At 40.4% G+C, this 27,274-nt stretch overlaps 1 protein-coding gene across 5 annotated transcripts in view; it reads left to right on the forward strand.

The window, feature by feature from the left end:
- Nucleotides 1–2,902: 2,902 nt before the first annotated feature.
- Nucleotides 2,903–27,274, forward strand: part of YTHDC2 (YTH N6-methyladenosine RNA binding protein C2) — an 83,784-nt gene continuing 59,412 nt past the window's right edge. The window contains exons 1-2 of one of the 5 annotated variants that reach the window (XM_045507772.2): nucleotides 2,903–3,057; nucleotides 26,281–26,371. In XM_045507772.2, coding sequence (XP_045363728.2) covers nucleotides 26,283–26,371 — 89 coding nt within the window. In that variant the 5' untranslated portion in view covers nucleotides 2,903–3,057; nucleotides 26,281–26,282. Of the gene's footprint in view, nucleotides 3,058–24,417; nucleotides 24,829–26,280; nucleotides 26,372–27,274 lie in introns of those variants that run through there. The other 4 variants (XM_045507775.2, XM_045507773.2, XM_010971770.3 and 1 more) reach the window with 4 other exon arrangements.

Genomic DNA, 27,274 nt, shown 5'->3' on the forward strand with positions numbered 1-27,274 from the left:
CGTGCTCAATATTTTAAAATCAGGAACTTTCATCAAAGATATATATATATTTCTAACTTTTCTTCAGCTCTCTGAAGGTCTGGCAGCACTGGGCCATCCTGATGAGCCGTGGGAGAATGCACTCTATCTAGTCAGAGTCAGCACTCATATTGCTCTAGTCCTTACATCACTCATGTGCCTATGGCCCTGGGCCTCCCATCATCTTCCAATCATCTCACTTCTTTCTTGTGCCTTATCTCTCTTGTCTCCAGAAGCATCTGAGTCTGCAAGGTCCCTTTTCACTAAATTGTTTCTACCTACCATTTAACCTAACTCTTTTGGCTTTCTTCAAATTTGAGTAGCAATTTTCAACTTCCTTTTGTCTTTACTTTAGATGTCAGCATTCTTTTACTTAGCGCACTGGCTGCTGAGAGTCTTCAGAACTTCAAAGCAACTTAATTTCAAAAGCTCTTAACTACATACTTTGAAATAGTCTATCTTAACTCTCTTAATTATTGACATACTTCTCATTCACTCTTCCCTCTCTAACTCTTTACTGACTTTGGATCAGAATTGCCTGATCAATTCAGTTTGGTGTAAGTTAGAAAGTGCAAGATGGTAGCATCACCATTTCTGCCCGGGTCCCTAGACAGTGGAGAGCAGCTGATTTTTTCAATACAAGCAGGAGAAGTCTTCCACCAGCTTGAGGGTCATGCTGGCATTCCACACCACATTATGGTAAGTCAGCTCCAGGAAGCTAAGAACTGATACCTACACGGACCACACACCTGTGAATATCTTCCCTGTGAATGGGACCCCAGGAACCAACCTGGCACTCATGGAAACTCAGCCTGGAGGCTGGCTGTGCCACTCAGCCTCTTCTCTCCCTGATCCAGTTTGTAAATCTGCAGTCAAATCTCGTGACACTCTGAGCTAATGGAGTTCAGCTACTGGAAGGTCTTTGGAGGGCAATCAGGTGCTATTAAAAATATGCTAATGGCAGCTTGTGATCTAGCAGCAGGACCCCAGGATTTGGGGTTGGCATGGCAACTGCCAGCAGATAGTTCACGCAGAACAGGAGCAACGGAAAGAATTAGAATGAGCTGCTTAAATGCCGGTGTTAATGAAAAATGTGGAACACAATTGAGGATCAGAGAGAGCGTTTGGTGCCCTGGGTGGCAAAAACAACACACACACACACACAAAACAGAAAACCTGAAAGCAAAATTAATGCCTTCCTTTCTGCTATGGCAGTAGAAGGAAAGCCAAATCCCTTGGGAGGGATTTTGTATGTAGCCTGATGGTTTCATAGAGGACCTATGACTCTGTTGAAATCTGTGTGTTTCATGTGTGGGTGACAGAAGTGTCATATGTGTCTGTGTCTCCCCGCCAAGGCTGAAAGAAGAGATCTGACAGGGAACAGCTTTTAGCAATCTACTGTATCAAAGGCAGTACAGATGGCTGTTTTTGCTTTTAACTTAACTGAATGTCAAAGAAAAAAAAATGGGCCTACTTACAAACACATATCCAACATGTAGAAAGTGCTTGAAGCTGGAACTTATACCCAGGTGCATGTCACTGACTGCGAAAACCTAAGGTGTGTTTAACTGTGTGGGCACATGCGTGTATTTCTGTGTTTTACATGTGCCCAGCACTCTTTCTCCCTTTTGCCTGGAAGCTGGAAGTTTTGTAGTAAGTCAGCCTCTGCCACTGTGGGCTTGAGACCACAAAGAACGAGATTGTTTCCTGCTTTTCCACTGCAAAGAGTACATGCCATTGGAAATGATTTCCCATGAAGATGGACAAAAAGCATGCTCAGTTCAGTGTCTCCATTAGCCTTGCTGGCTGGTGTGGCTGAGGGGAATGACACAGAATGAAATAATGTAGAAGGGAGCTGTCTGAGACAGGCAGGGATGAGAATGACTCCAGGAAAACAGAAGTAATAAATCTACAGCCATCACAGACACTCTCACATGCCAAAGATGGAAATGACGCCAGCTATGCAGAAAATGAGGCATGCGTATCTCTGGGGGGCTGAGGAAAAAGGAAACAAGAGGCAGATGGACCACGAGTTAAGTGAACTTGAGGATGCAGAGAGGACACTGGGGAAATTAGTAAAAGCTCAAAGAACAATCCAAGAAGAGGAGGAACAGAGCAAAGAAGGAATTCAACTCCACAGATTCATGTTTCAATCCACATGGTCCTTAGCCTAACCTGAAACTTGTACTTTGGGAAAAAGTTGTGTCACTTGAAAAATACACTTTTCAAATGACTTAGGCATAACTTCCTCTTCTTAGTCAGCTTCCTTCCTTCTCTTTGATACAATAGTCCCTTAAAGAAAGACCAGGGGAGAAAAGCTGCTGGAAATGTGTACAACTGGAAACAATTGCTATTGTCCTCGAGGTGTTCATTCTAGCAGGGACTGACAGGTGTTCTGCTGCTGAAAGGATAGCCCGAGATATGGATTCATGTAAATAACATCTGAGGAACCAAGGTTTTGTGGGGACAGCCTGAAGCTTCTGTAATTAGGGAAGCCCCGTTTAAGAAAAAAAAATTGTAATACAAAATTGTTAGGGCTCTCCTGAAGCCTTGGAAAGGGGCTGGGAAAGTGAGGGAACACAGCAGATTATATTCATTACCTGCCATGAATTTATACTATGTCAACACCTGTGGGGGCAGGGGAGTGCCTTTCCAATAAGGGGTCCTTAGGCAAGGAAAACAAGGGTCCATTTATTCTTTTTTATCTAAGCAGTCAGCCAAGACATAGCTTGGGCTTAAAACACCCACATTGTTATCTGCTCATTAGACTAAATTCTGCATCCTGTGCTGCTAGTAGCACTTCCTGAGGAAGTGGGCTGAAATTCCAAGATCATATCACTAAGAAATCAAGTGACTTTAAGGTGACGGGCATGTGTGTAGCAATGTCTGCATGGCTGTATTGTATCACCTAAAATAAAGCACCATCTCTCCTTGCAGCAGACCTGATGGGGATAGGTGTGGTATAAAAACTGAAAGAAGCCGAAAGGTTCACCTTGAATCCTCCTAGATGCCAAAGACCGGCAGCTCGTTGTTTATAGGGTAAGTACAAATTTAATCGAAGCTATTACAAATAGTGTGACACTCCTAACGAGTGATGTGACATCGGAAAATAGAGCGCTGAGGTGCTAATAGGACTCTTTTGTTTTGGAATCACAGGAAGACCTATGATTCAGCTCCACAGGAATTTAAGTGGGCCAGTGAACTTCTGTCTTCATCAGGGGTTGTCGTCCTGCTGGGTCGCTCCGAGGGCCTTCGTTTACTGAGGTTTCTCATGTCAGGCACTTAGGATGTGAATGATGAGTGCGGACTTCCTTCTGCAAGGGCGCCCTCTTGTGGGAATCGCATTAACTCTCTTGCAAGGGCGCCCTCTTGTGGGAATCTTATTCTCTTGCAAGGAAAGGGGCCCTACACCCACCCTGTTGCCTTACACAACGCACAATTGTGAAGATCCCCAGTGTTTCCTATAAAGCCTCAGTTACCAAGTCTCATCCAGAAATTATCTCTTCTCTTTCTTTTCACTGTAGTTAAGTTGGTGTATTTCTCAATTCTGTTAGATCCTCCTAAACTGGTAACCCAGTTCTCTGTGAGGCTAAGTTAGCGTCCTGAGCACAAACTGTTGACACTCTGCTCGCTTGGAATCCTCCTAAATGCGCAAACACGTGAATTAATCTGTCCCTTCCTCCCCTGTTCCCTTGCCTACACCCTTCATTTCCTCAAAGTCTCTCAGCTGTCTTTTACCTCTAGGCTCTCCCACAGGCTATTTTCTTCATCTGAAACGTGCTTCCTCTTAACCCTCTCCAAATCGTAGTCACCCTTCAGGTCTCAGCCTGAAAATCTGGGGAGACCTGTTATCCTCCAGGCCTGGAGTTGGGGGCGTGTCCTCCCAACTCCCCCAGTGCTTTTTGCTTCCAGAACATAGCTCTCATTGGGCTCTGTTTTCATTGCCTTATTATTTATCAGCAAATCCCACTAGACTAGTTTCCCAAAGGCAGAAATCCTGTTTTGTTCCTTGTTGTGATGCCATCTGTCCCTTAATAGGTGTTAAATAGGTGTTGGGTGATGAGCAAGTGAGTGAGCGGCACACGAGACACCATCTTCTGCCACTGCACACACTCTTCTTAACCACTGATGCACACACATTCACCACAATTCCTAGGTGGTATTTGATTACCACCAATTCAGCAGACAACTACCCAGCCACCACTATGTGTCAAACACAGAACTCGACAGTGTAAAAGGAGTCGACAGAGAAATCAAAGAGAAGTGGGACATTGCCGGGGGAGGAATGGTGTCCATAGCGCCCAAGGAGGAATGCATGTCACACCAGAGAGGAACGATCAGCTGAAACTTCACCTGCCGAGAAGGCAGAATTCTCGATGGCTTTACCACATAGGTAGTCATTGTTAGACACATCCTCACAAGCAATTTCAGTTCAGTGGTGAAAATGACTGGCTTGCCTCTTTTAATTACATTTCAAGGATTCTAAGTAGAATAAGGAAAGAGGAGGCACTTTTGTGTCTATCACAAGGTCCCTATGCAGGCTTTCATCTTCATTAATTCTTAGCCTTCATGTGGCTCCAGTACAAGGCTCTGATTTGGCCAGCCTTCCACTCAGCACCACCATGGAGCCATCGCCCGAATCTCCCTGCCTCCTTGGAACAGGTCTCATTTAGCCTCCTTGGCTTCTCATCAGGCTTGAGGAACAGTCTAAGACTGTGAGAGTAGGGTAATTTCTGGGAATGACTAAAAAAGGCCTCCCAGCACTAAAGTGTTACCATGAGCTCTAAAACCTGCAAATCATATGGTAATTATTCCTGAAGCGCCTTGGCAGCCCTTAAGTATAATTATCATGTAATCTGCAAGGCATGTAATGTTTTCAAAACAAGCATGAATGGAAAAGAAAGCTAATGAGCCTCTCCCTTTTTTATTAGCACAATCCTACCCTGAGGTCAAAGGGACCAAGGTGTAGGTGGTAACAGATCACATCTGAGAGCACCCTCTTCTGGTGGGAGGTCTGTCACTTTGTAATGGATCATGACAGCCTTGTTTGCTTATTGGCTTAGAAAAGGGATTCTGTGCCTCTGGGTTTTGTTTCCTCTCTCAGACACTGCAGGTGGCTCCTGCATTTGCTATGTGAAATATTCAAGTGAGCCCTAAGGATTTTAAGGTGAACTCAGAAAGAACTACCTTTGTCAGGCATAGTGCTTGAAAGCTTTTCAGTTTGTTTAGATGCGGAAAGGGGGGAACAGGGATAAATGAGCCCATAAAGCCTGTCGGTTCTGCTCCTGATCCAGGATGAGTATGCTGAGCCTGTTTCCTCTGGAGCCATCAGTGCCCTGGTGTGAAATGGGGCAACTAATTTTAAGAAACAAAGCACAACACAACTTTACAGTTCAGGGTGGGAGACCAAGAAAGACGCATCGTGGTGGCTACTTGGGGAGATATTAAGTGAAAGGTAATTTTGGAAACTGACAGCCCATGTCCAGCAGAGAACAGTTCATTTAGCTGCAGGGGTGACAAGGGGCTTGCCTGTGTAGGATGGTGGATGGATAGTGAGGGAAGCCGGTCTCAGAGGTTTCCATATCGTATGATTTTACTTATTTCACATTCTCAAAAAGGCAAAGATAAAAACCAGATTAGCGGTTGTGAGGGGCCAGGGGAAGAGGGTGTGACTATAAGGGAAGTTTTCCGGGTGATGGTTGTCAGATTGTGGGGGTACGAGAATCTATACGTGTGTTAAATCTCACGGAATTCTACTTCAAAAGAAAAAAAAGTCAAATTTACCACGTGATCATTAGGGGAAATTAAGTTAAATTTTAAAACAGAGTTATTTTTTAGGGAAAGTCTCTAGAAGTGGAATAAATGGGACAGTCAGTCATAGCATGAAAGAGGCATGAGGAGCTTTATTCACTACTCAGCTCAAACGTGGAAACATGAGATGAGACTCACCTAAGGTCACTGGTGAGCCTGGGATGAGAAGGGAGAGTTACAACCACCTGCTTCAGTGCTGTCTCCATAAATGCAAGTAAAATTATCACAGGTTTATCCATTTTACTCTTTATTGTACATAGAGATAGAGCTAGAGAAAGTCTAGCAGGGAGAGGGTAGGAATTGTTTTATTTGCCCGTTACACTCTGGCTATTCTCATTTTACCTCAGTATTTGGTTTGGGGAAGTCACAGGAAAATGTGATAATGACTCAATTGCAAAATCAACTGAGGGGGGCTATTTCAGAAGAGGCAATTAGATTTGTTACAGGGAAAGAGATTTTCCAAAGAAGTTGGAGGTTTGGTTTTGGAGATCAATAACAGCTGACTCACAGCTTTCTCCAACTTGACTGCGCCTTGGCCTGTGAGTGGGGTCTACTTGTACGGATGCCAGCTGGTAACTGGCAATTAATGTTCAGTGAACGAATAAATGATATTCTTGCCCCACAAAATGTCTATGTCTACAAAAACTTAAAGAAGTATCAAGATGATGTGTCACGATAATATAAAAGAGAATTTAAGAATTTTCTTAAATTAATTTTGTTTAAAAATGGAAGAGAAAAATTGTTTTAAAAAAAGAATGGGGTAGCTTGTAGAATGTTTACTCTTCTATTCTGTGTGCAAGCAGAGGCCAAAAAACCACTGATAAGGAATCTGGTGGACAGTATGAATATATAAAATCTAAGATTCCTTTTAATTCTAAGATTTAAAGATTCTGTGGTAAACATATTGCTTCATATTCAAAATTATTCAAAATGTGATTCTCTTATTCTTTGATCTTTCTTTCTTTAATCTCTGTCTTTCTTAAATCAAGAGATTTGGTAAAAATGCTGATAAAAATGGATATATTTATGCTTTATAAGTATATCTTATATCTAGCTATCTAACATCTATCTCCCAGCAAAGACAAATATTCATATATATATCACATTTATTCATGTATTTCTATTTATGAAATGATTTTTTAAATTCCAAGATCTCAGTTATGTGTTAATTTCTTTTATCTGTCATGAATGTCAGGTGCCAAAGAGAGGTATCTAGCCATTAAGATCAGCGAAATGCCCTAAATGACTGTTTATTTTCCATTTACTATCGAAAGGGATTGGTTATTTGGTGATTCTGTTTACAACTTGGCAATGATTCTACATACCATTGAAACTGATGTAAATATGCATCTATTTTATAAATAAAGCCTCAAGCTGGGGTTCATATTTGAACATTTTGTTTCAAATTAACCTTTCTCTCAAGGAAATAATAATGATAATATGATAAATATTTGTATAGGAATTTATAGTATGTAAAGCAGTTCCACATATTTATTTGATGTAGTGTATTTTACACCTTGTTTTAGCTTCATTGCAATCCTACTGTGGTTACCCTTTTATAGATAAGAACACTTTGGTTCAGAGCACTTGAGTGACTTGTCCAAAGTTACCCAAATAGTAAGTGATAGAGACTGAGAACCCAGTTTTCCAGTTCATGATTCCATACTCCTTCCCCACTACACTAATATTGATAAATGTTCTCAGCAGTGTCTCCAAAGAGATAATTGAGTTCATAATGGAATTCTTTGATTTCCATTTGAATGTTCTTCAGTGTAAAATGTAGGAATGTGATAAACCTAAGTACTATAGAAATAGGCCCTGCAGAAACAGACTGTTTGATTTGTAAATTCTTTCAGAATCCCTTTACAAAATTATAACAATGACATATAGCTTTTTAATAAAAATAATTAGGAAGCATTTAAATGTTGGCAAGATCTGCTACTGTATAATGAAATGACAAATCAAGCTGTGGTATAATCCCAAATAGGAATATATAATGATTCTCTAGGATTCCAAAATAACTGCTTTTTTTAAAAAATGATATTGTAGAGTCTAATTTTTAACTTAATCTTTCCATTCTTTGGTCCTATTTTTGACATAGCAGAAGTAAAGCCTCTATCTAAAAAAGTATAAATACCCAAATAAAAATTAAGGCATTCCATCAAATATATCTGGTTTTTCTAACATACAGTCATTTTTATATCTGACTTCAGGGTCTGCTCTTAGATCTTAAGCACAAACTATACCTAGATTATATTTTTCTCCAAGACACGGTTCAGAACAAAGGTGTGGTCTAGTAAATGTGTAGCGAGTTGAATAAAACATCAAACAGATGGGCTTCCGCAATATTCTATGATCATCACTAATTTTCTACAGTTTTAAGTTTCTCACCAAAATGAGAACGATTCTTTCCCACATAAACGACCACTCCTTCCTTCTAAAAATCATTTCATCCCATGACTTGAGAACATTTCTCTCTTGGTTCCCAGCTCTTCCTCTTGCTTTGCCTTTCTCTTTAATGTTCGTGCTTCCAGGATCCTCTTTTCCACTTCCCTCTGATCCCTTTCCCCATTATCCCTGGGTATCTTCTATTAATAGTTCCTAAATCTATATTAGCAGCTCGTAACTTTCAGTTGAATTCTGGATCTACATATCTTGCCTCCCCCTAGATAGCTTCACATCTTCACTGGAGTATTGCACAAAAACCTCAATCTGAACTTGTTCTCCTTCTCCACAGCTGGCTCTCCAAACTATGCCCATCATTCACTCAGTCTTCAAGCCAGAAACCCTAGAGTCCTCGCCTTCCTCTGCCCCTCATTTCCCACCTTCTGTGAGCTCCCTTGTCATTCATAGGTTCTAGGGATTAGGGTGTGGATATCATGATGATGGCGGGGGGCATTATTCTGCCTACCATATGGCCCATCAGATTGTCCTGTACTAAAATGAAATGGCTGTGCCTTCCTACCTCTGCCTCAACCAGTTATTGGATGTAGAGCCACATCTCATTGGATCTAAAACCCAGAAAGGTTGTGACCTTGGCAAGGTGACTCTGCAGCAGAGTTGGTTTTGGATGGGCTGACGCCTGAAGATTGTCTACTGACAGTGCTCATAGAAGCTGGGGCAACAAGCCCTTCTTTGAAGGAAGAACTGCACGGTGCATCTCCATGTTCATCCCAGTTCACTCCTTGAGCCATTTGTTTTGTTTTGTTTTGTTTTAATGGAGGTTCTGGGGATTGAACCCAGGACCTTGTGTATGCTTAGCTATTTCCACACCTCTGTGAGCCATTTGGATCCACTTCTTCATATCTGTTTGGATATGAAGCAGCTCCTCTTGAATTCTGGTGGACTTCTCTGTCTGGGAGAATCTTAGAAGAAGTGGTGGGAAAAAGTTCAGTTCCAACCACTGCTTCAGGTCTTGGGGTCCCAACTGATACTCATTGTCTCCCACCCACCCTAGCAAATCTAGACTCCCTGCACCCTGGGAGAGCTGACCTCAGCTTCTTACTTCATGGCACAATCCAGATCCTCATCTCTGATTGCACCACTTGTTCATTTTTCTGTTGTAACTAAACAAGAGAGTATGACGTGGTGCCCAAAGAAATCAGTCAACATACTTCTCTTTGCCCCTATTGTGTAATTGTAGCTCTCTCTTTTCTTGATGACTTGTTCAATGACCTCAGCCAAGGTGGTGACTTTTCTTCTTGCCTGCTGGTTTCTGCATCCCTTGATGGAAGTGTTTTTCTACTGAAGACCAAGATTTCTAACCCTGCAAAGGCAAGAGCTCTGGGGACAGGAGGCACACATTTCCCAAATGGGCCACAGGGAGTCAGGGTAAGTGTGGTCACTTCTGCTTCCACTCCTTGGCTTCTAGACCCCTGTAGTCTTTTTAATGAGGATGCAGCACTACATGAAGTGTTTGGTTCAGGTGTATCCTATGTCCTGGAGGGTGGTCCCCCATCTTCATAAAGTATCACCTTCAAAGTGGCACTTTAGCTGTGCTTCTAAGAGGCTCTTCTACTTCTCTTACCAGAAGCTTCTTGGTGGTGCAGCATGTGATATGACCAGTGGATCCCATGGTCATGAGCCCCCTTCTGTGTTTCAGATAATGTGAGTTAACTGATGTGACACAGTGTTATGTGGGATCCTGTGTCCATAAGCACACACTCTGTAAGCATGGATAGTAATACTGGCTGAAGCCCTACAGATAGGCAGGGAAAACCCATACCAGAAATATGTGTCTGATGAGAGCACGAATCACTGGCCTTTTCAGACTGGAAGTGGCTCAATATAGTCAACTTGCCACCAGATGATCAGTTCATCTCCTCAAGGAATGGTGCCATGTTAGAGCCCAAGCGTTAATCTCTGTTAATGGCCTGCTGGACATTTGGCAGCAGTAGCAGCAACATCAGCCTTTGTTCAGTGGGTGCCCATGTCACTTGGCCCAGGCACAGCCTCCGTTTCTGTCACCACGGCTACTTCATTCATATGCCTGTTATGCTGGTACTGGGGTGGATGATGACAGGGCCTGGCTGATGTCTCCTGGCTGAGTCATTTTATCTACTTGGTTGCTTAGTGCCTCTTCTGTGGTGGATGCTCTTTGGTGGACTTAAATATATGATAGAAAGTTCTTCCCATTTTTGTCCACTCATATGTCTTTCTTCTTTCATGCTCTTCACCAGGTGGCTAGGCCATTTGCCACTGGCCGTGAGTCTGTATATATTCTAACTTGGGCCATTTCTCTCTATACATAGTAGATGACCTCTTGAAGCTCTGCCCATTGAGAACATTTTTCCTTGCTACAGTTTTGGTTCTCAGGGAAGATACCTGGAGATAGAATTGGTGGGCAGGATCCCTCTTAAGGAGCATCCTGGAAAGGACTGTGGAAAGAAGAGAAAGGAAGGAAGATTCGGTAGTGGGAGATGTGCAGCTTGGTATGGACCTGATGGGCAATCTTAGTTGACTCCGCAGGAAGCTAGAGTTAAAATGATCATTTAGAGTTGTCCTATGTTGGTCTGTCATGGCTGGGCCTTCATATCTCTACCTCAATCAGTCAGGGGTGTAGGCTGCTCTGAGAAAATCGTGACTCTGGTCAAGGAGTTTCTTTGAGGCTGAGTCAACCCCTGAAGAGTTTGACAGCTAAAGGCTGCCCCTGATGACACTCTCAGCAACTAGACAACAAGTCCTCTCTTGAAAGGGGATTGAGTGGCACATCTCTGTTCCCACACAGAATCATGTGGCCTGAGTTCAAATCCTGTCTTTGCTGATTACTTCCTGGGTGATCCTGGACAAATTACTGAACTGCTCAGAGTTTCAGTCTCCTTGTCTATAAAATGGGGGTCATAGTATTACTTAATTTCCTAAGGCTATTGTGAAACCCCAGGATGAAATTCATATAAAGCACATTATATGGATCACTAGGAAGAGCCCAGTGAAACATAACTATTATTATTTTTATTAGAAACCTGGATCAGGCTATGCATCGTAATATTTCCAGGGCCTTTATTTTAGGATAGCTATCATCAGACCTTCTCTTTTAAAATGTTTTACATTTTTCTTTTTGGTTTCAGATATAGACATTAGCTAAACAGCATTTAGATTCAGATCTCTCTGGAGAAGGGGTCTGGTGTTTTCTTTGCACGCACAGCACCTCTTATATGTAAGGGGCTTGCATTTCTTCTTGCAGCTAAAGGGTGTGGCAAACACAGCAGGGAATCTTGGGGCAGCCGAGTATGGAGTGTGTGTTCGGCTGTGCGTCATCATCACTCTCTCGTTACCTCTGACCACGATGGACTCCCCAGCCACCTCCACCCCAGCTCTGGTGGGTCTGGCGGGCTGTGAAGAGGAGCTGTCCATCTGGCAGGTACTCAGTATTGGTTGGTGTTAAATAATCCCCAGCTGAACAGTATCTCTTGTCAGGAGTCCATGTAGCCTGGATTTAAGCTGAGGAACCATACTTTCCAAAGGATCAAACTGGCTCCCAGTGAAAGAGATGGTGAGTCTCGGAGCCTCAGAGAGAAGCATTCCAACCCAGCATCTTAGGCAAAGCCCCAGGACAGTAGTTTTCAAACTTTAGATTGCAGCCCACAAAATGCAAAATCCCTTTAGTTGATGGTGACCAGATTTTTTTTCATGACCAAAAAAAAAAAAAAGAAAAAGAAAAAATATCTAAATGTATTTAACTCAGTAGTCTTACATATTATTTCAGCAAACCTTTTTAACTTTTTTAAGCCAGCATTTTATTTTATTTTTGGGCTTTTTTGTTTGTTTTTGGTGTGTGTGGGAGGAGGTAATTAGGTTTATTTATTTTTAGAGGAGGTACTGGTGATTGAACCCAGGACCTTGTGCATGCTAAGCACACACTCAACCGCTTGAGCTATACCATTCCCTCAGCAAACTTTCATTTGTGCATGTGTGTTTTTTTCTGGAATACATTATAAAAAGAGTGTGTATTGGGCTGTATATCTGGCTGAAATACATACCTTAGCAGGAGAATAGTTATAGCAAAAACAGTTACCCTGACACTCTCAGCCCAGAAGCCTTACTTTTCTTTCCTTACTTTTGATCAGGAAAGACTTGAGGCATTTCTCATAATCTTCCCCATTTCATTCACCTTCTATTCATCATACTTGACGTGATCAGGGAAGAATGCATTTTATTTCTGTTCTTCCTGTGCCCCTTTTCAGTTCCAGGTGGTGCCTGGGTGGGCCTGGAAGCCTGGACTGCTCCGTTTCTCCTCTGAGGCAAAGCAGTCAAAAGTGAGCTTGGCTGCTGGGTTCTGGGAGGGGTTTGGAGCAGGCTTCTTATCTGAGATGGACAAAGCCGATGAAGAAATTACAGAAAATCTCATTTGGTTCCTCAAATCTAAGTTGCTAGGCAGAAACCTGGAGCCAATGTGCAGAGGCAAACAGTGTTCAAATCAAAGGTGAGGGAGAAGGGTTAACCTTGCAGTGCTGAAAAGGGAAGAGAGGAGGCTAAAGGGAAGAAATTTCCAAATGAGGGACATCCACAGTAATGCTTCATGATCTGAAAATGAGAAAAGCTAAAAACCTATGTTATTTCCTTATCTACCAATTTACATATTTTATTTATTTTTTATTGAGTAATAGTCATTTTACAATGTTGTGCAATTTACATATTTTAAATGTGACCAAAAGGAGATGGTAGGGCATGTGTTACATGGGTGTATCCATTTCCAAATTATATAGCTAATTGGGCATTTCAGTATATATACATCCTCCTTTAAAAAATGATAGGCTCCTCCCACCATGTGAGGATGCAGTGAGAAGGCACCAGCTAAAAACCAGGAAGGAGGAGCTCACCAGAGAAGGAGACTATGCTGGTGCCTTGACCTTGAACTTCCAGCCTCCAGAACTGTAAGAAATATGTTTCTGGGTTTTTTCCCCCAGATAATTGAATAAGAGTGGGGAGTGTATGGAGGTACAGATGGGTTGAGAATGGCTGATTCCTGAAGCTGGGTGATGAGTACATGGGGATTCATTATACTATTCTGTTTATTTTGTATTGAAAATTTCCACAATATCCCAAACACTTTTAACACTCTTCCTTATTAATCCATCCGAGAGCCGATGTTACCTTTTTCTCCATAACCTCAAACCAACATGGAAGCAATGAATGGGCAACACTATTTCCACATTCTTAACTGCTCCCAGTAGCCAAGTCCTGAAATCCAGACAGACCCAGCTCTCCAGGAGAGGCATATCTGCCATAGTCACACCGGGTGATAGAAGAGACCTAAGAGAGTTGGTAGATTTGTGTCTGAAATATTTATTAAATCCAGCATTTCTCCAGTGACTCCACAGATGTCTTTAAGGTCGGACCTTTCCAGGAGCCTGTGAAGGTACAAAGAGACTTGCGCTTGTTATTTCATTGGTGCGTTGGTAATTAAGGAGGCAATAAGACTTGTACCTACCTGGAAAGTGCCTGATGAATGTGGGGTGGCAGCAGCTGGCAATTCAACATGTGTGGTTTGTCTAACAGGAAGCCATGAACTAATCTTTGAGGCCCAACACAGCATGAAACCTGCAGAATTGCTTGCTCAAGGCTAAGAATATAAAGGCTTGCTGGTGAGGAAATGGCCCCCTTCATCTACCTCCCCATTAACAGGTCCAGAGTGAGGCTGTGTTGCCAGAGGCTGATCTTGATGTCTGATGATTTGAGACAGAACTGGAGCACTGACGTGAAATGATGTGGTAGATAGGCATTCTAGTCTTGAGTCTTCAGGTAATTATACAGTACTGGAAATCCATCCAACTAAGCTAAACTTTTGTTTCCTCATCTGTAAAATGATTTGCTTGAATTTTAATGGTCCCTTTTATTTCTAAAATTCCATGATTCATTTGCCATAGTTAAAGTGTCACTCGTTCATTACATTAGCAAATTATTAATAAGGCAGAATTGTCCTCTGTTCATGTGTTACCTAATTCTTTTTTTAATTGAAATACTGGTGACTTATAATATTGTGTTAGTTTTAGGCAAGAGTCTGTCTCAAAGCAGAGAGTAATAATTACTTCTGTGTAGTGATTTAGGGCATAATGAGATGGAATCCCAAGTTTGCAAACTCCTCACTAGCTATAGCATTTCCTGAAATTATACTAGAAGAGATTTGTTTCTTTGTACTTTGGAGATTCCTTTTTAAGAATTCCTGATTAAAATGGAAATGACCCTTGAAGACTAGTCAGTATTTAGCACTGATTTAAAATTGTATGAAAATGGTCCACTAGGTAGATCTTGTGGGCAAGAGCAGAGGAAGGGGCTGAAGAAAAGTCCAAACACCCATGTGAATCCAGTGCACTTCGTGGGCTCTGCTACCCTAGGTGATGGACTAGTTGTTATAGGAAGAGGAATACAGAGGGATTAATGTTAGACAACAGTTTGGTGAAACTTGAATCAGTTGGAGTCAATATGAATTTTAACACATACTCTGCAATTCTTCCCACCTCTGTTATGGACTGAAGTTTATGTTCCCCCATCCCAAATTCAGATGTTGAAGCCCTAATCCCTAATGCGATAATACTTGGGGATGGAGCCTTTAGGAGGTAATTTGAGCTTGATGAGGCTATGTGGGATGGGGCCTTCATGATGGGATTAGTGCCCTCATGAGGGGAGACATGAAAGAGTTTGCACACACACAGACACCAAGGAAAGGCCATGTGAGCACACAGGGAGAAGGTGGCTATTTGCAAGCTGGAAAGAGAGCTCTCATCAGAACTGGATCTTGCTGGACGCTGATTTTGGGCTTCCCAGCCTCCAGCACTATGACAGTCTGTGGTATTTTGTCTCAGCAGCCTGAGATGACTAATACAATCTCCTTTTAATTATGTAGCCCCCTTTCCTTCCAATGTTAGCCATAAGCCAATTTGTCGAAGTTGGCATGAAAAAAAATGTCCTCAAATCATCTGGCAAGGATTATTCTTAAACAGTATTTTTCAACCAGAGGTTACCAGGCTGGTCTTTCTTTTGATGCTATTACTGAAGTTGACTACTTTCAAAGGATCTATTCAAACAAGGTGGTTGCATTTCCTGAAGAAATATTCCTGTTTTAACTTGTCCCACATGTGAAGTAAGTTTATTTACTTGATACTTGTTGGAGTGGGAAAGACTTTTAATTATTTTCTTTAAATTATCAACATTTTCAAACATTTCAAAGTGATGAGAATGGTACAAAGAGAACCCATATACTCATTACCCAGATTCAGTGATTACCAGGATTTTGCTTGTGAAAATTTTAAAGAAAAATATCAGTGAGAGACAAAGTATTATATTTACAAAGTACTAAGCATGCCATGGGGAAAATAAACTCATTATTTTGTGAGGTGTAAGTATACTATCAATCTCGAGAAAAGGGTATCTAATTCTTCAACTACATCCAAGACTAAATTTAGCCTAAGCTTTAAAAGCTAGATTCTTTAATAAATTGGAAACATTAAATAGTGACAAATCTTTTTTGTTTCAGCAGGTTTTTGATGTTTTCTTCTCTTTAGAAGGTCCCAGGAGGGGGTTCCCAGGAGAGGGCTCCACAGACAGACAGGCTCTCCCTCTTCATATAGTTCTTCTGAACCGTATCCTGAGGGAGAAACCTAAGGGCGTCTTGCTCCCAACTCTACTGCTTCCTTTCATAGATTCTCATCTGATTCTTTTTATAATCACAGTTAAATCCTTAACTTGATCTTTGCAGCCTACTCTCGACTGGCCTCCTAACAGCATCATTTCCTTACAATTCTACAAGCTCGTATGCCAGCGGACATTTTTCTCACTCCTGTCCTCCAGACCATACAGTGGTTCTTCTGCTCAGTAATGTAAATTTCCTCTGCTACCTGACCATAGACTGGACTCACATGGATCACTGTGGATCCTACTTTGTTCCTTGTTTCCTTCAGCCTGCTTCTTCAAGTTCCCAATGAGTGGTCTTGAGGACTGTGACATGGTACTTTGTCTTTGACACCAACCCTTTGTTTAGAAAGTTCTTCCCTGTGAGCTTTTTCATGCTTCTTCTTTCCCTTTTACTGGGCATCTCTTTAAAATTACATCTATTTAAAAATAAAATAGCAGGACGACCAGAAAGAGGTGACCTTCTTCCTCTCCTCAGTCATCCTTAGCATGGGATAGCAGGTGCTGGGTAAATTACACAGCGTATTTGCTGGTCCACTGTGCTCACATTTGGGGGCTGAGCTTTAGTGTTTGGGAGTTGGTTTAAGGGTTTCTCAGATGTTTTTGAGGCACAACCTGTAAAAATGCTCATTTAAAAATTAAACTCTGAGACCTAAGAGACCATGTATGTTTAAAGTTTTCTCTGAGCGTTGAATATATAGTGTTCGATGTTTCAGGTAACGATTGGGATATTCTATGATGACATGGTGGTGGGTGAGAAAAAGAGGAAGATGCAAACTAGCTGATAGCGTCTTTCAGTGAGAGTCTGTTTTTGTGAGTGTTAAGTATAAGTACTGCCTCATATGAACCCAACTGCTGCCATCTCAACCTTTACTCTGGTTACTGCTGTTATTATAGTAATTCACAGTTGTATATTAAAATCAGTGATGTTCGAGGAGGGCCTAGAGAAAAGATAGCTTTTAGTACCACCTAGTGGCCAACTAATTGATATACTCTTTAAGCTGATAACTATGCAGATAGGTAGGTAGATATGTATACAAAATATTACCAAAATATGCATTTTTATGTATTTTTAATTATATATATAATAAATGATAGAACTAGAAGAAATTTTATAATTACTGAAAACTCACGCAATGCAGACAAATTTCATTCTACAGATTCAGATATACAAGACTTAATGCCTCTGTAATTAACTTAACCTCAGTTAATTCAGTCTTAGTCTTAATTCACCCCTAGTCTTGCTTCTAAACTCTGGAGAACTTTACGGGCATCAAGGCATCAGGAACTGTAGGAAGGGTTTCTGATTCTTGGTCGTCAAACAACATAGGTCACTTCTGAGTCTTTCATTGCTCAGTCCCTTTCTTGGCCACCAGGAATCCTCTGCTACTGTACAGCACACTGAGCCCTACCTGCCTAGACATGCCACACCACTCTTTCCTGAGCTGTTTCCCTGGACTCCACCTGGGAAAGCAGCATATGTCAGTCCCTTCTAGGGTCTCCCAGACCATCTAGAGCTTTTGAGTTTTTCTGCTCTAGGAGAGCAGGGCTCAGGATCCTTTTTAGTGACTCACTGGTATGTTGGTACATGAATTCTTCCTCCCCAAAGTCTCCCCATTTCTCCCCCTTAACAGCCTCTGGAAGCCACTTTTCTACTCTCTGTTTCAGTGAGTTTGACATTTAAAAAAAAATTCTAAGTATAAATGCTTATAATTCCACATGCAGTTTTTGTCTTTTTCTGTCTGGCTTATTTCACTTAGCATAATGTCTTCCAATTTCATCCACGAGGTTGCAAATGATAGGTCCTTCTTTGTCTTTAAAGGGTGAATAATATTTAGTTGTGTGGAGATATATATATGTATATATATAGCATATGTAGATGTATGTACATATGTATGTATATGTGTGTGTGTGTGTGTGTGTGTGTGTGTGTATCACATCACATTTTCTTAATCCATTAATCCATTGAAAGACACTTAGGATGTTTCCTATCATGAATGATGCTGCAGTGAGCAGGGGGGTACAGATATTTCTTCCAGAAAATGGTTTTGTTGCCTTTGGATATACACCGAGAAGTGGGATTTCTGGATCATATGCTAGTTTTATTTTTAATTTCCTGAGAAACCACCATACAGTTTTCCACAGTGACTATACTAGTTAACATTCCCACCATTCATGTACCTGTTGGCTATTTGTATGTCTTTATACAAATGAAGAAATATTTACTCAGGTCTTTTGCCCACTTTTAATTGGGTTATTTGTTGTTTTGCTATTGAGTTCCTTATATATTTTGAATATGAACCCCTTATGGGATATGTGATTTGAAAATATTTTCTCCCATTCCGTACATTGCCTTTTCATTTTGTTGATTGTTTCCTTTGCCGAATAGGTTTTTAGTTTGATGTCATCCAGCTTGTTTATTTTTGCTTTTGTTACCTAATCCAAAAAAATCATTTCCAAGTCCAATGTCAAAGAGCTTACTGTCTCTGTTTTATTCTAGGAGTTTTATGGTTTCAGATCTTATGTTCAAATCTTTAATCCATTTTGAGTTGATTTTTGTGTATGGTGTAGGATGGGGGTTCAGTTTCATTCTTTTGCTTGTGGATGTCCAGTTTTCCCAGCACCATTTATAATTAGAATTCTTCTGTAAGGAAGAGCTGCCCTTTCCCTCATTTATTTTTACATTCAACTATGTATTAATATCACTGTGGGCTCATGGATGCCTATCTTATTTATGGCTTATATTCCAATACTATCACTATTTTATTACTCGAATTGTGCCAGCATCAGTCCTTAGGCAGGAGCTCCTTGAGATTGGCTCTTGTGTTCTTTGGATAGGACTGTATCTTGTTTTGAGCAATTCTTTACTTTCTGACACATAAATATGTTTCAGGCTCATCTTGTTTTTGTCTTATTCCAGCCCTGGAGTCAACCTTTTCTCTAGGGACCCCTGATTTCTTTTATTGAAGAATGGTATTTAGAAACGAGGATCTGGGTGCTAGGTGTACTCAGGGATATTGGGATGTTGTTGATTCTAGGCCATCCCAGTGCTTACACTCACACATGCATATTTACACACTTATTTTTCTTTTTCTACCTATCCTTCTGTGTATATATATATATATATATATATGATATATATATATATTAAAAGCCATAATTTCATACAGATACTGCTAATTCCAATCTAACACCACAGAGCTCATTCTGGCTCTCCTTTCCTTATTTGTAATTCCTTCCTCCAACATTTGGCTGTAGATCAGAGAAGAGGGAAAATCACAGGAGGAGTGGGGTAAATCACTTCTGTTCACATTGCATCGTCTAGGAACGTAGCCATTTGGCTTTACAATTTCAAGACAAAAATAAAGGCAGAAACATGGGAGGATATGAGAGAAATGTGGTCTACTGTTGTGCTTAGAAAGAAGAGGAGAAACATGAAAATTTATGAGCTCTAGCATTCTTTGGTATACCCGAGGTTCCATGCAAATACTGTAATATTCTCTGTGTGCCACAAAGTATAAAAGTTTGGGAAGTACTAATCCAGGGAGATTCATGACTTGTAAAAATTAAGTAACAGCTAGTTAGATTTCTTCCAGTTAAATCATAGTGTCTAACTAGGGCTAAGTACAATTTTATTATTATTATTTGGAAATATTTTTGATATGTAATGAAGTCAGTGGGAAAACACCAAAACTTAAGTGCAATAAGTAGATTTGAGGTTTCAATTCAGAACATATTTTTCCACCTCAAACTCTAAGACAAATAAGAATCTGAGTATTTATGTATATATGTCTGTTTGTTGGGTAGGGTTTTTGGTTTTTAGTTTCCAAATCATCATTGTTTGTAACTCTATGATGTCCTGTTCATTACTGTAAGAAAGTGGTGTGGTGGGATCACATGTCAGTTTAACTGTTTAATTAACTGTTTAATCAATACTGAGTTGCCAATTCAAATTCTTTATGGATGTATTAAGAGTTGTGTGCCCTTTTCTGCTTTCATGAAGGAGACAGCTGTTCTCTGTGGCTGACTTTCTAATTTCTTATGAAGTCTTAATGCATCTCCTGGGAATTAGGATATTCTACCCTCAAAGATAGCTGTTTTTCCGCTTTTAGCATAACCGCATTTATGATATTTTCTTGTGGAAAATTAGACATATTTACTTTAATTATCTAAGCTAAGCAGACTTGAGAGTTAGTACCTTGTATGAGAGAATATTTAATTAATACAGAATATCTGATCATTCAGTTTGAACTGTAATTATGTTTCAGTTTAAAACATAAAAGATCACATAACAATTCTGTTTATCTGGAGGTCCCAGAATGATTTTTATAAAAGAGAGAAAAGGGTATCTATACCTTTTGATATTATATAGGAAAAAAATAGTACTAGATTCAAAGTCTTGTAGGTTATTTTTAAAGAACAAATTTATTAAGCCATAACTGACATACAATAGCATGTATTCACCATGTATAATTTTAAACGTTTTGATACATGTATACACATGTGAAATCATCACTTAAATCAAGGTAATGAACATATCCACCACCCCAAAGAGTTTTCTCATGCCCCTTTGAAATTCCTTCCTCCCCACACTATCCCTAGGCAACCACTGATCTGCTTTCTGTCACTATAGATTAGTTTGCACTTTCTGGAGTGTCGCATAAATGAAATTATATAGGTGAACTCTTTTTGTCTGACTTTTTTCATTTCACGTACTTATTCTGAATTCATCCATGTTGCTGTGTGTAACAATAGTTCATTCTCTTTATAGTTGAGTAGTATTGCATTGTACCCATGCATCACTATTTGTTTATCCATTCACCTGCTGATGAGTATTTGGATTCTTTCCAGTGTTTGGCTATTACAAACAAAGCTACTATGAATATTTGTGTTCTAGTCTTTGTATAGGTATATGCTTCCATTTTTCTTGGCTAAATACCTAGGAATGGAATGGTTGGATTTTATTGTAACTGTGTGTTTTACTTCCTAAGAAGCTCCCAAATTGGTTTCTGAGGTAGTTTCTTTCCCACCAATAGTGTATGAGAATTCCAGTTCCTCTACTTTCTCTCCAATACTTTGTAAATTTAGTTAATTTTAGACATTCTAATAAGTATGTAGTGGCATCCCCTTGTGGACTTAATTTGCATTTTTCTGATGATGAAAGATATTTAGCATGTTTATGTGCTTATTTGCCATCCGTATATCTTTTTTGGTGACGTGGCTGTTCAAACTTTGCCCAGTTTAAGAAACTGGGTTGTTTGTTTTCTTATTATGGTGTTTGAGAGTTATTTCTATGTTATGGACATGTCTTTTATCAGATATATGATTCACAATATTCCCCCCCCGTCTATGTTTTCTCTTTTCATTCTTTTAACAAGAATGTCTTTCAAAGAGCAAAAGTTCTTAACTCTGATGAAATCCAAATTATCAGTTCTTTTCTTTAATGGTTTATGTTTTTTGTGTTATATCTAAAAAAATCTTTGTCTAACTCAGGGTCACAAAGAGTTTTTTCTTATGTTTTCTTCGAGAAGTTTTATAGTTTATAGCATCTAGTTAGTACTGAATGATAAAGATGAGCCAGGAATTGTACTAAGCACTTCATCTGCATAAAGGTAATATAATCTAACTCAATTTCTATAATAATGCTGTGATATTGGTGTTTTTATCACATACATTTTACTGACAGGGAAATTAAAGCATGGGGAGGTTAAATCCTTGCACAAGGCCATAACTATAAAGTGGTAAAAACAAAGATTAAAACTTTAGGTCTGTCTGATGCTAAGGACAACTTGAAATCATTTGTAAATATTCCATATTGTCCCACTTTTAATTTTTCTCTGAAGCACATGTAAAAAGTAAAATTGCTAGGTTTCACCCTAAGCATCAGAAATTTCTAGGGGTGTGCAATAATATATTATATAATAATAATCAGATAAGAATCTGACTAATCTTATAATTTCCTGCTATATAGCTTTAGGCAAGTATTCTCTTTTATATTAGTAAACATGTTCCATATCCTTGCTAGATACTAGGAATGCAAACATTTAGGCATTTATTCGCAAGGAAAGGAAAGAAGCACATATTAAATCAATGCTTGATGCTTATATGTCATATTCACTACAATCCTATAAAATGAGTATTAAATATACCCATTTAGCAGAAGGGAAACCTGAAGCTCAGAAGGCAAAGTAAATAGTTAAGTCACAAAGCTAATAAATGATGGAGCCAATAAATGGCGGGACAAAGAAGTTATGGAATGGGGGTGAGGTATAGCTCAGTGGTAGAGTGTGTGCTTAGCATGCATGAGGTCTTGGGTTCAATCCTCAGTACCTCCATTTAAGAAACAAACAAACAAATAAAAACAAAACAAAGGAAGTTATGCACTGAGATGGAAAGTAGTATGTGTCTGACCCCACGTAAAATGTTTTAAGTTTTATCACGACATATTTTGGTGCATTCAGATATTATCTTCTATTTATGTTTTGTCCTGGAATGAAGCTAGGTCTTATAATTAGCTGGGCTTTGCCTCTGTCACCTCATTAATTATCAATAGCATGGCCTTGGACTGGTTTTTGACCTCTTCCAGCCTATTTCCTCATTTGTATCATGAGGGACTAAAACTACTTCACAGGGTTTTGTGTGAAATAAATATATAGAGTGCCCCTGGGAACTTAATAAATGGCAGGCATTGTTATTCAGAGGAAATTAGGATACACAGAGATCAACAGAGTAGAAAATGTTCACACAGTTCACACCTGGTAACCATGCCAAGACCAAGCTGCTTATCCAGAACTCTTTCTAGTAGCCAATCAAATTGATTAGGATTCCAAGGATTATGAAGAAAGTTTTCAGAGGGTAGAGATGACAAATCTTAATTCCAGATTCTACAATGTGGCCGACCAACAAATGTTTATTGTATGTCCATGCAGTTCTAGCTGCTGGTGAAACAGTGACAAGAAAAACAAGATTACTGCTCTTAGAGAGCTTATGTTATAGAGGGAAGAGCAAATAAATAAATAAGTAAAATAATTTCAAACAGTGGTAAATGATAATGGGTTGAGGTAGGAAAGCCTATCTAGGTAAGAGATGGAATTCTGGCTTAAATGGTGAGAAAGAGGCATTTATATGAAGTACTGGGAGGAAAACTGTCATGTGCAGTAGAAAACTGAGAAAAGTGGAAAGTTCCCCTGATGGTAATGAGCTTGTAATGTTCAAGGGACAAAGAAATTAGTGCGTTTGAACACTGTGAGGGTGAGAATGGCAGGGGGTGAGACTTATGGAGGTAGACAGGCCAGATCAGGCAGGGTCTTGAAGGTCTTGGTAAGGAATTGAGGGTGTTTTATAGTTGCAATGGGAGAGTGCTTTTATAGGGATGTTATCCTACTTGAATTATACAGTTGTCTCTCCATATCTGCAGGGAATTGGTTATAGGACTCCTGAGGATACACAAATACGAAGATGATTAAGTCCCTCATATAAAATGGTGTAGTATTTGCATATAACCTACGCACATCCCCCTGTTATACTTTAAATCAGCTCTTGATTGCTTATAAAATCCAACACAACGTAAATGCTATGTAAGTAGTTGCAGCCCACAGCAAATTCAGATTTTGCTTTTTTGGAACTTCCTGGGATTAAAAAAAAAAAATCCATGTGGTAGTTAGTTGAATCCCCAGTTGAGGAACCCGAGGGAACTAAAGGCTAAGTCTATTTTTTAAAAGATCACTTTGGTTGCTCTTTGGAAAGGAAGACCAGAGTGGAAGCAATTACAGTGGCTGGGTTTAGGTTTATGTTAGTGGAAGTGTATTCAAGCAAGTGGATGTTCTCATAATCTTTCTTAACTTCCGTGGAAGTGTATTCAAGCAAGTGGATGTTCTCATAATCTTTCTTAACTTCCCAAACTAAAGGGTTCCATCTTCCTCTTTCATCATCTCATGTGGCATACAACTACCATGTAATCATTTTCTTGTTTTTTGCCTGTTACTCCCATCTAGGAGTGCTATCTATTTTACCAGGTAAAATACACCCGCTCAATTAAATTTGCTTTTCAGGTAACGAATAATTCTTTACTGTATGTGCTCCCAAATAGTGCGTGGAAAATACGTATACTAGAATTGTGTTCCTTACCTAAATTCATATAAACTGGGCATCCTGTATTTTTGTTCGCTAAATCTGGCAACTCTACTGCCACTAGAATAGTAACTCCATGAGGGCAGGGACAATTTCTGTTGGTTCCCCAGGGCATAGCATAGCGCTCACATGGCACATAGTAGGAACCTACACAGTTAAGGAAGGGTTTAACCAAAGAGTGAGCGACTGAGTAAGTGGATGAACGAGCGCCTCTTGTCGCGGGGGTCGATGGGAGACAACGGGGAGAACAGCTCGGTGGGGAGCTTGCGATACGGGTACAGTGCCCCAGAAGCGTCCTGCACGCTGAGGTCACGGGCGCCGCCGCGCCGGTGACGTCATCACGCCCGCGCTCTCCGCCGGGCTGCGGCTGTAGTGGCGCCGGCGCCTCCTCGGCTGCTGTGGTGACTGGGGGCTTTCTGGAGAGCCCGGCCCAGCGCGGGCCGCCTGTGGAGCCGTCCGGCCCGGCAGGGACCCCCCCGAGGCCCATTCTTCCTGTCATTGGCCGACCGTCAGCAGGCCTGGCCGCTTTACAGCGAGGAGAACATCTCCTCAGGGCCATGTCCAGGCCGAGCAGCGTCTCCCCGCGGCCGCCGGCTCCCGGCGGGGGCGGGGGCGGCCCCGCGCCGTGTGGTCCTGGGGGCGGCGGCCGGGCCAAGGGGCTGAAGGACATTCGTATAGATGAGGAGGTGAAGATCGCGGTCAATATCGCCCTGGAGCGCTTCCGCTATGGGGACCAGAGAGGTGAGGTTCCTGACAGGGACCCCGCCGGTTGCCCCGCCTCCCTGAAGCCCGACCCTGCGTGGGAACGGGCTTCCTCAGAGGAGGGAGGGAGGGAAGACCCGGGCCGCGCAATGTGAGCGGGGGCCGGACCAGACTTGTTAGCCCTCCCGGGGAATGTGAAGAGCTGCCCGGCGTCTGGCGGACCAGCTGGGTTGCGAGGCACTTGCCTGGTGTCCAAAGGTGAAAGAGTCAGGATGCACCGTCGCTGGAAGTGTTTCTTTCCCCAGGGAGAGGCCTTTCGGCAGCTTTGCCGCAGTTTTTAGATATTGTTAAGCATCCCCCCCCCCTTTTTTTTTTTTAAGTAGGAGGTCGTGGTGCCCTTAATCGAGACACATTTAAGTTACGGAAGTAGAGGAGCCGAAGGAAATCAGACAAATAAATGCGGTGGCAATATCTAGTATTTTGTTTAAATCCCAAAAGCATTACGCTAAACACTTGCTAAACACTTAAGAAAAGAATTAAACTTGTTCTGATAGATGAAACATCTTCCACATCTCTTAAGTGTAGAAAGCTCCTTGTCTTGAGTCACACAGTGCAGAACCAGTAGCTGACCTGTGATCAGTATTGAGTGCTGATTCCGATTTGCTGGTCTAAGTAGAAGACCCCGTACTCTGAAACTTACGAGTCCAAAACAAAGTGACCTGGGCAGAGTATTCTGAACTTGCATTAAACAAAGTTGAAGCCCCAGAAATAGAAAATACCATATCCAGTCTGATAGTAATATATGAATTCTATGCAGTTTTGAAGACAAAGTAATCTGATGCTGAGCATTCATAGTACTTGAGCATACCTCATCATTGAAGGAAATAAACATTTTGTTAAGCAACTAAGAAGTAAGATAGTAAAATAGGTTAATCAGTCGTTATACCAGCTCATGATTCCAGCAAAAATAATAGTAGTAATCTTTGGTGAATATCAGAGTCCTTTTGCACGTTTAGGTTTCAGTGTTATTAATATCAAAACTTTGGTAGATATTCAGTACCTTATTTTATTGCGCTTTGCGGGTATTGTGTTTTTTACACACTAAAGTTTTGTCATAACTTCAGATGATGGTTAGCATTTTTTAATCAAAGTATTTTTTCAATTTATGTATGTATATTTTTAAGACATAATGCAGTTACACAATTAAAATAGACTGAAATATAGTGTAAGCATAATTTTATATACACTGGGAAACCAAGAAAATTTGTGTGACTTGCTTAATTATGGTATTCATTCACTTTATTGCAGTGGTCTGGGACCAAATCTGCAATGTCTCTGAGGTATATCTGTATCTGCTTTTCACATAAAATATGTAAATCTGGTTACATGAGTATGACTTTTTTGTATTTCATATCTCTATCTGTGTATTGAAGCAGTTTGAAAGAAAATTGCCTGTCCACAAATGATACTTTGTGGTTTTTTTCCATGCAGAGATGGAATTTCCTTCTTCTTTGACCAGTACAGAAAGAGCCTTTATTCATCGATTGAGTCAGTCTCTTGGTTTGGTTTCTAAAAGTAAAGGGTAAGCTGATAACTTTTCTTAATTAAAAAAATTATTTGCTAACAAAAAGAAATATTTTTGACTAAATAGTTATTACTGTTTTAGATTCACATCCTTGTATTGTATGTAGATGATCTGATTCATGCGTGTGTCTAACCCAGCTCTTTGCTTTTCCTCCTATCCCGTTTATTTGTTTTCTCTGGTTGGTAGAGGATAGAAAAAGAAGGGAAATGTTTTTTGTTTTTTCTTTTTATTTGAAGGGAAATGTTAAGGTGTGAAAAAAATGGTTTAAGAATTGAAGCTGATTGCATTGAGAAAGGTATTTTCTTCTTTTTATAGAGATAAACTTTTATTTTTTGAGGAATGGATGGACTAAAGATAATAAGTACAATTCTTTACAGAACTTACCTCTTTTAATGCTGCTGTACTGTAATGGTAAGCTTTAGAACATGTGCTTGTTTTCTTTCATGCTAAGTCAAGAATCTGATGATTAGAAATGATTAAATAAAATGAAACAGGAGGAAACATACATGATTTTTGAAGGTCACTGATCCATAGTGGGGAAGAACCCTATGAGCCGTCCAAATTGAACTCTAAAATTCTGTGGCACTGTTTCATTTTGGGAATAAGAATGGTGGGATTGATAATAGAGTAGGGGTTCTCAATATTGGTGTTATTAACATTTTGGACTGGATAATTCTTTATTGTGCAGGGCTGTTTTGTGCATTGTAGGATGTTTAGTAAACCATACCTAGCCTTTACTCACTATATGCCAGTAATACTTCCTCCCCCAGTTGTGACAACCAAAAATGCCTTTAAACGCTTCCAAAACGTTCCCCTGGAGCAAAATTGCTCCCGATTGAGAACCACTGAGATAGGTGGGGGGAAAAGATTAAGTTTCAGTTCCAGCTTTTAGGTTAAGAA

Source organism: Camelus bactrianus, chromosome 3 (genome assembly GCF_048773025.1).
Source record: "Camelus bactrianus isolate YW-2024 breed Bactrian camel chromosome 3, ASM4877302v1, whole genome shotgun sequence".
In the NCBI taxonomy this organism is placed as follows: domain Eukaryota; kingdom Metazoa; phylum Chordata; class Mammalia; order Artiodactyla; family Camelidae; genus Camelus; species Camelus bactrianus.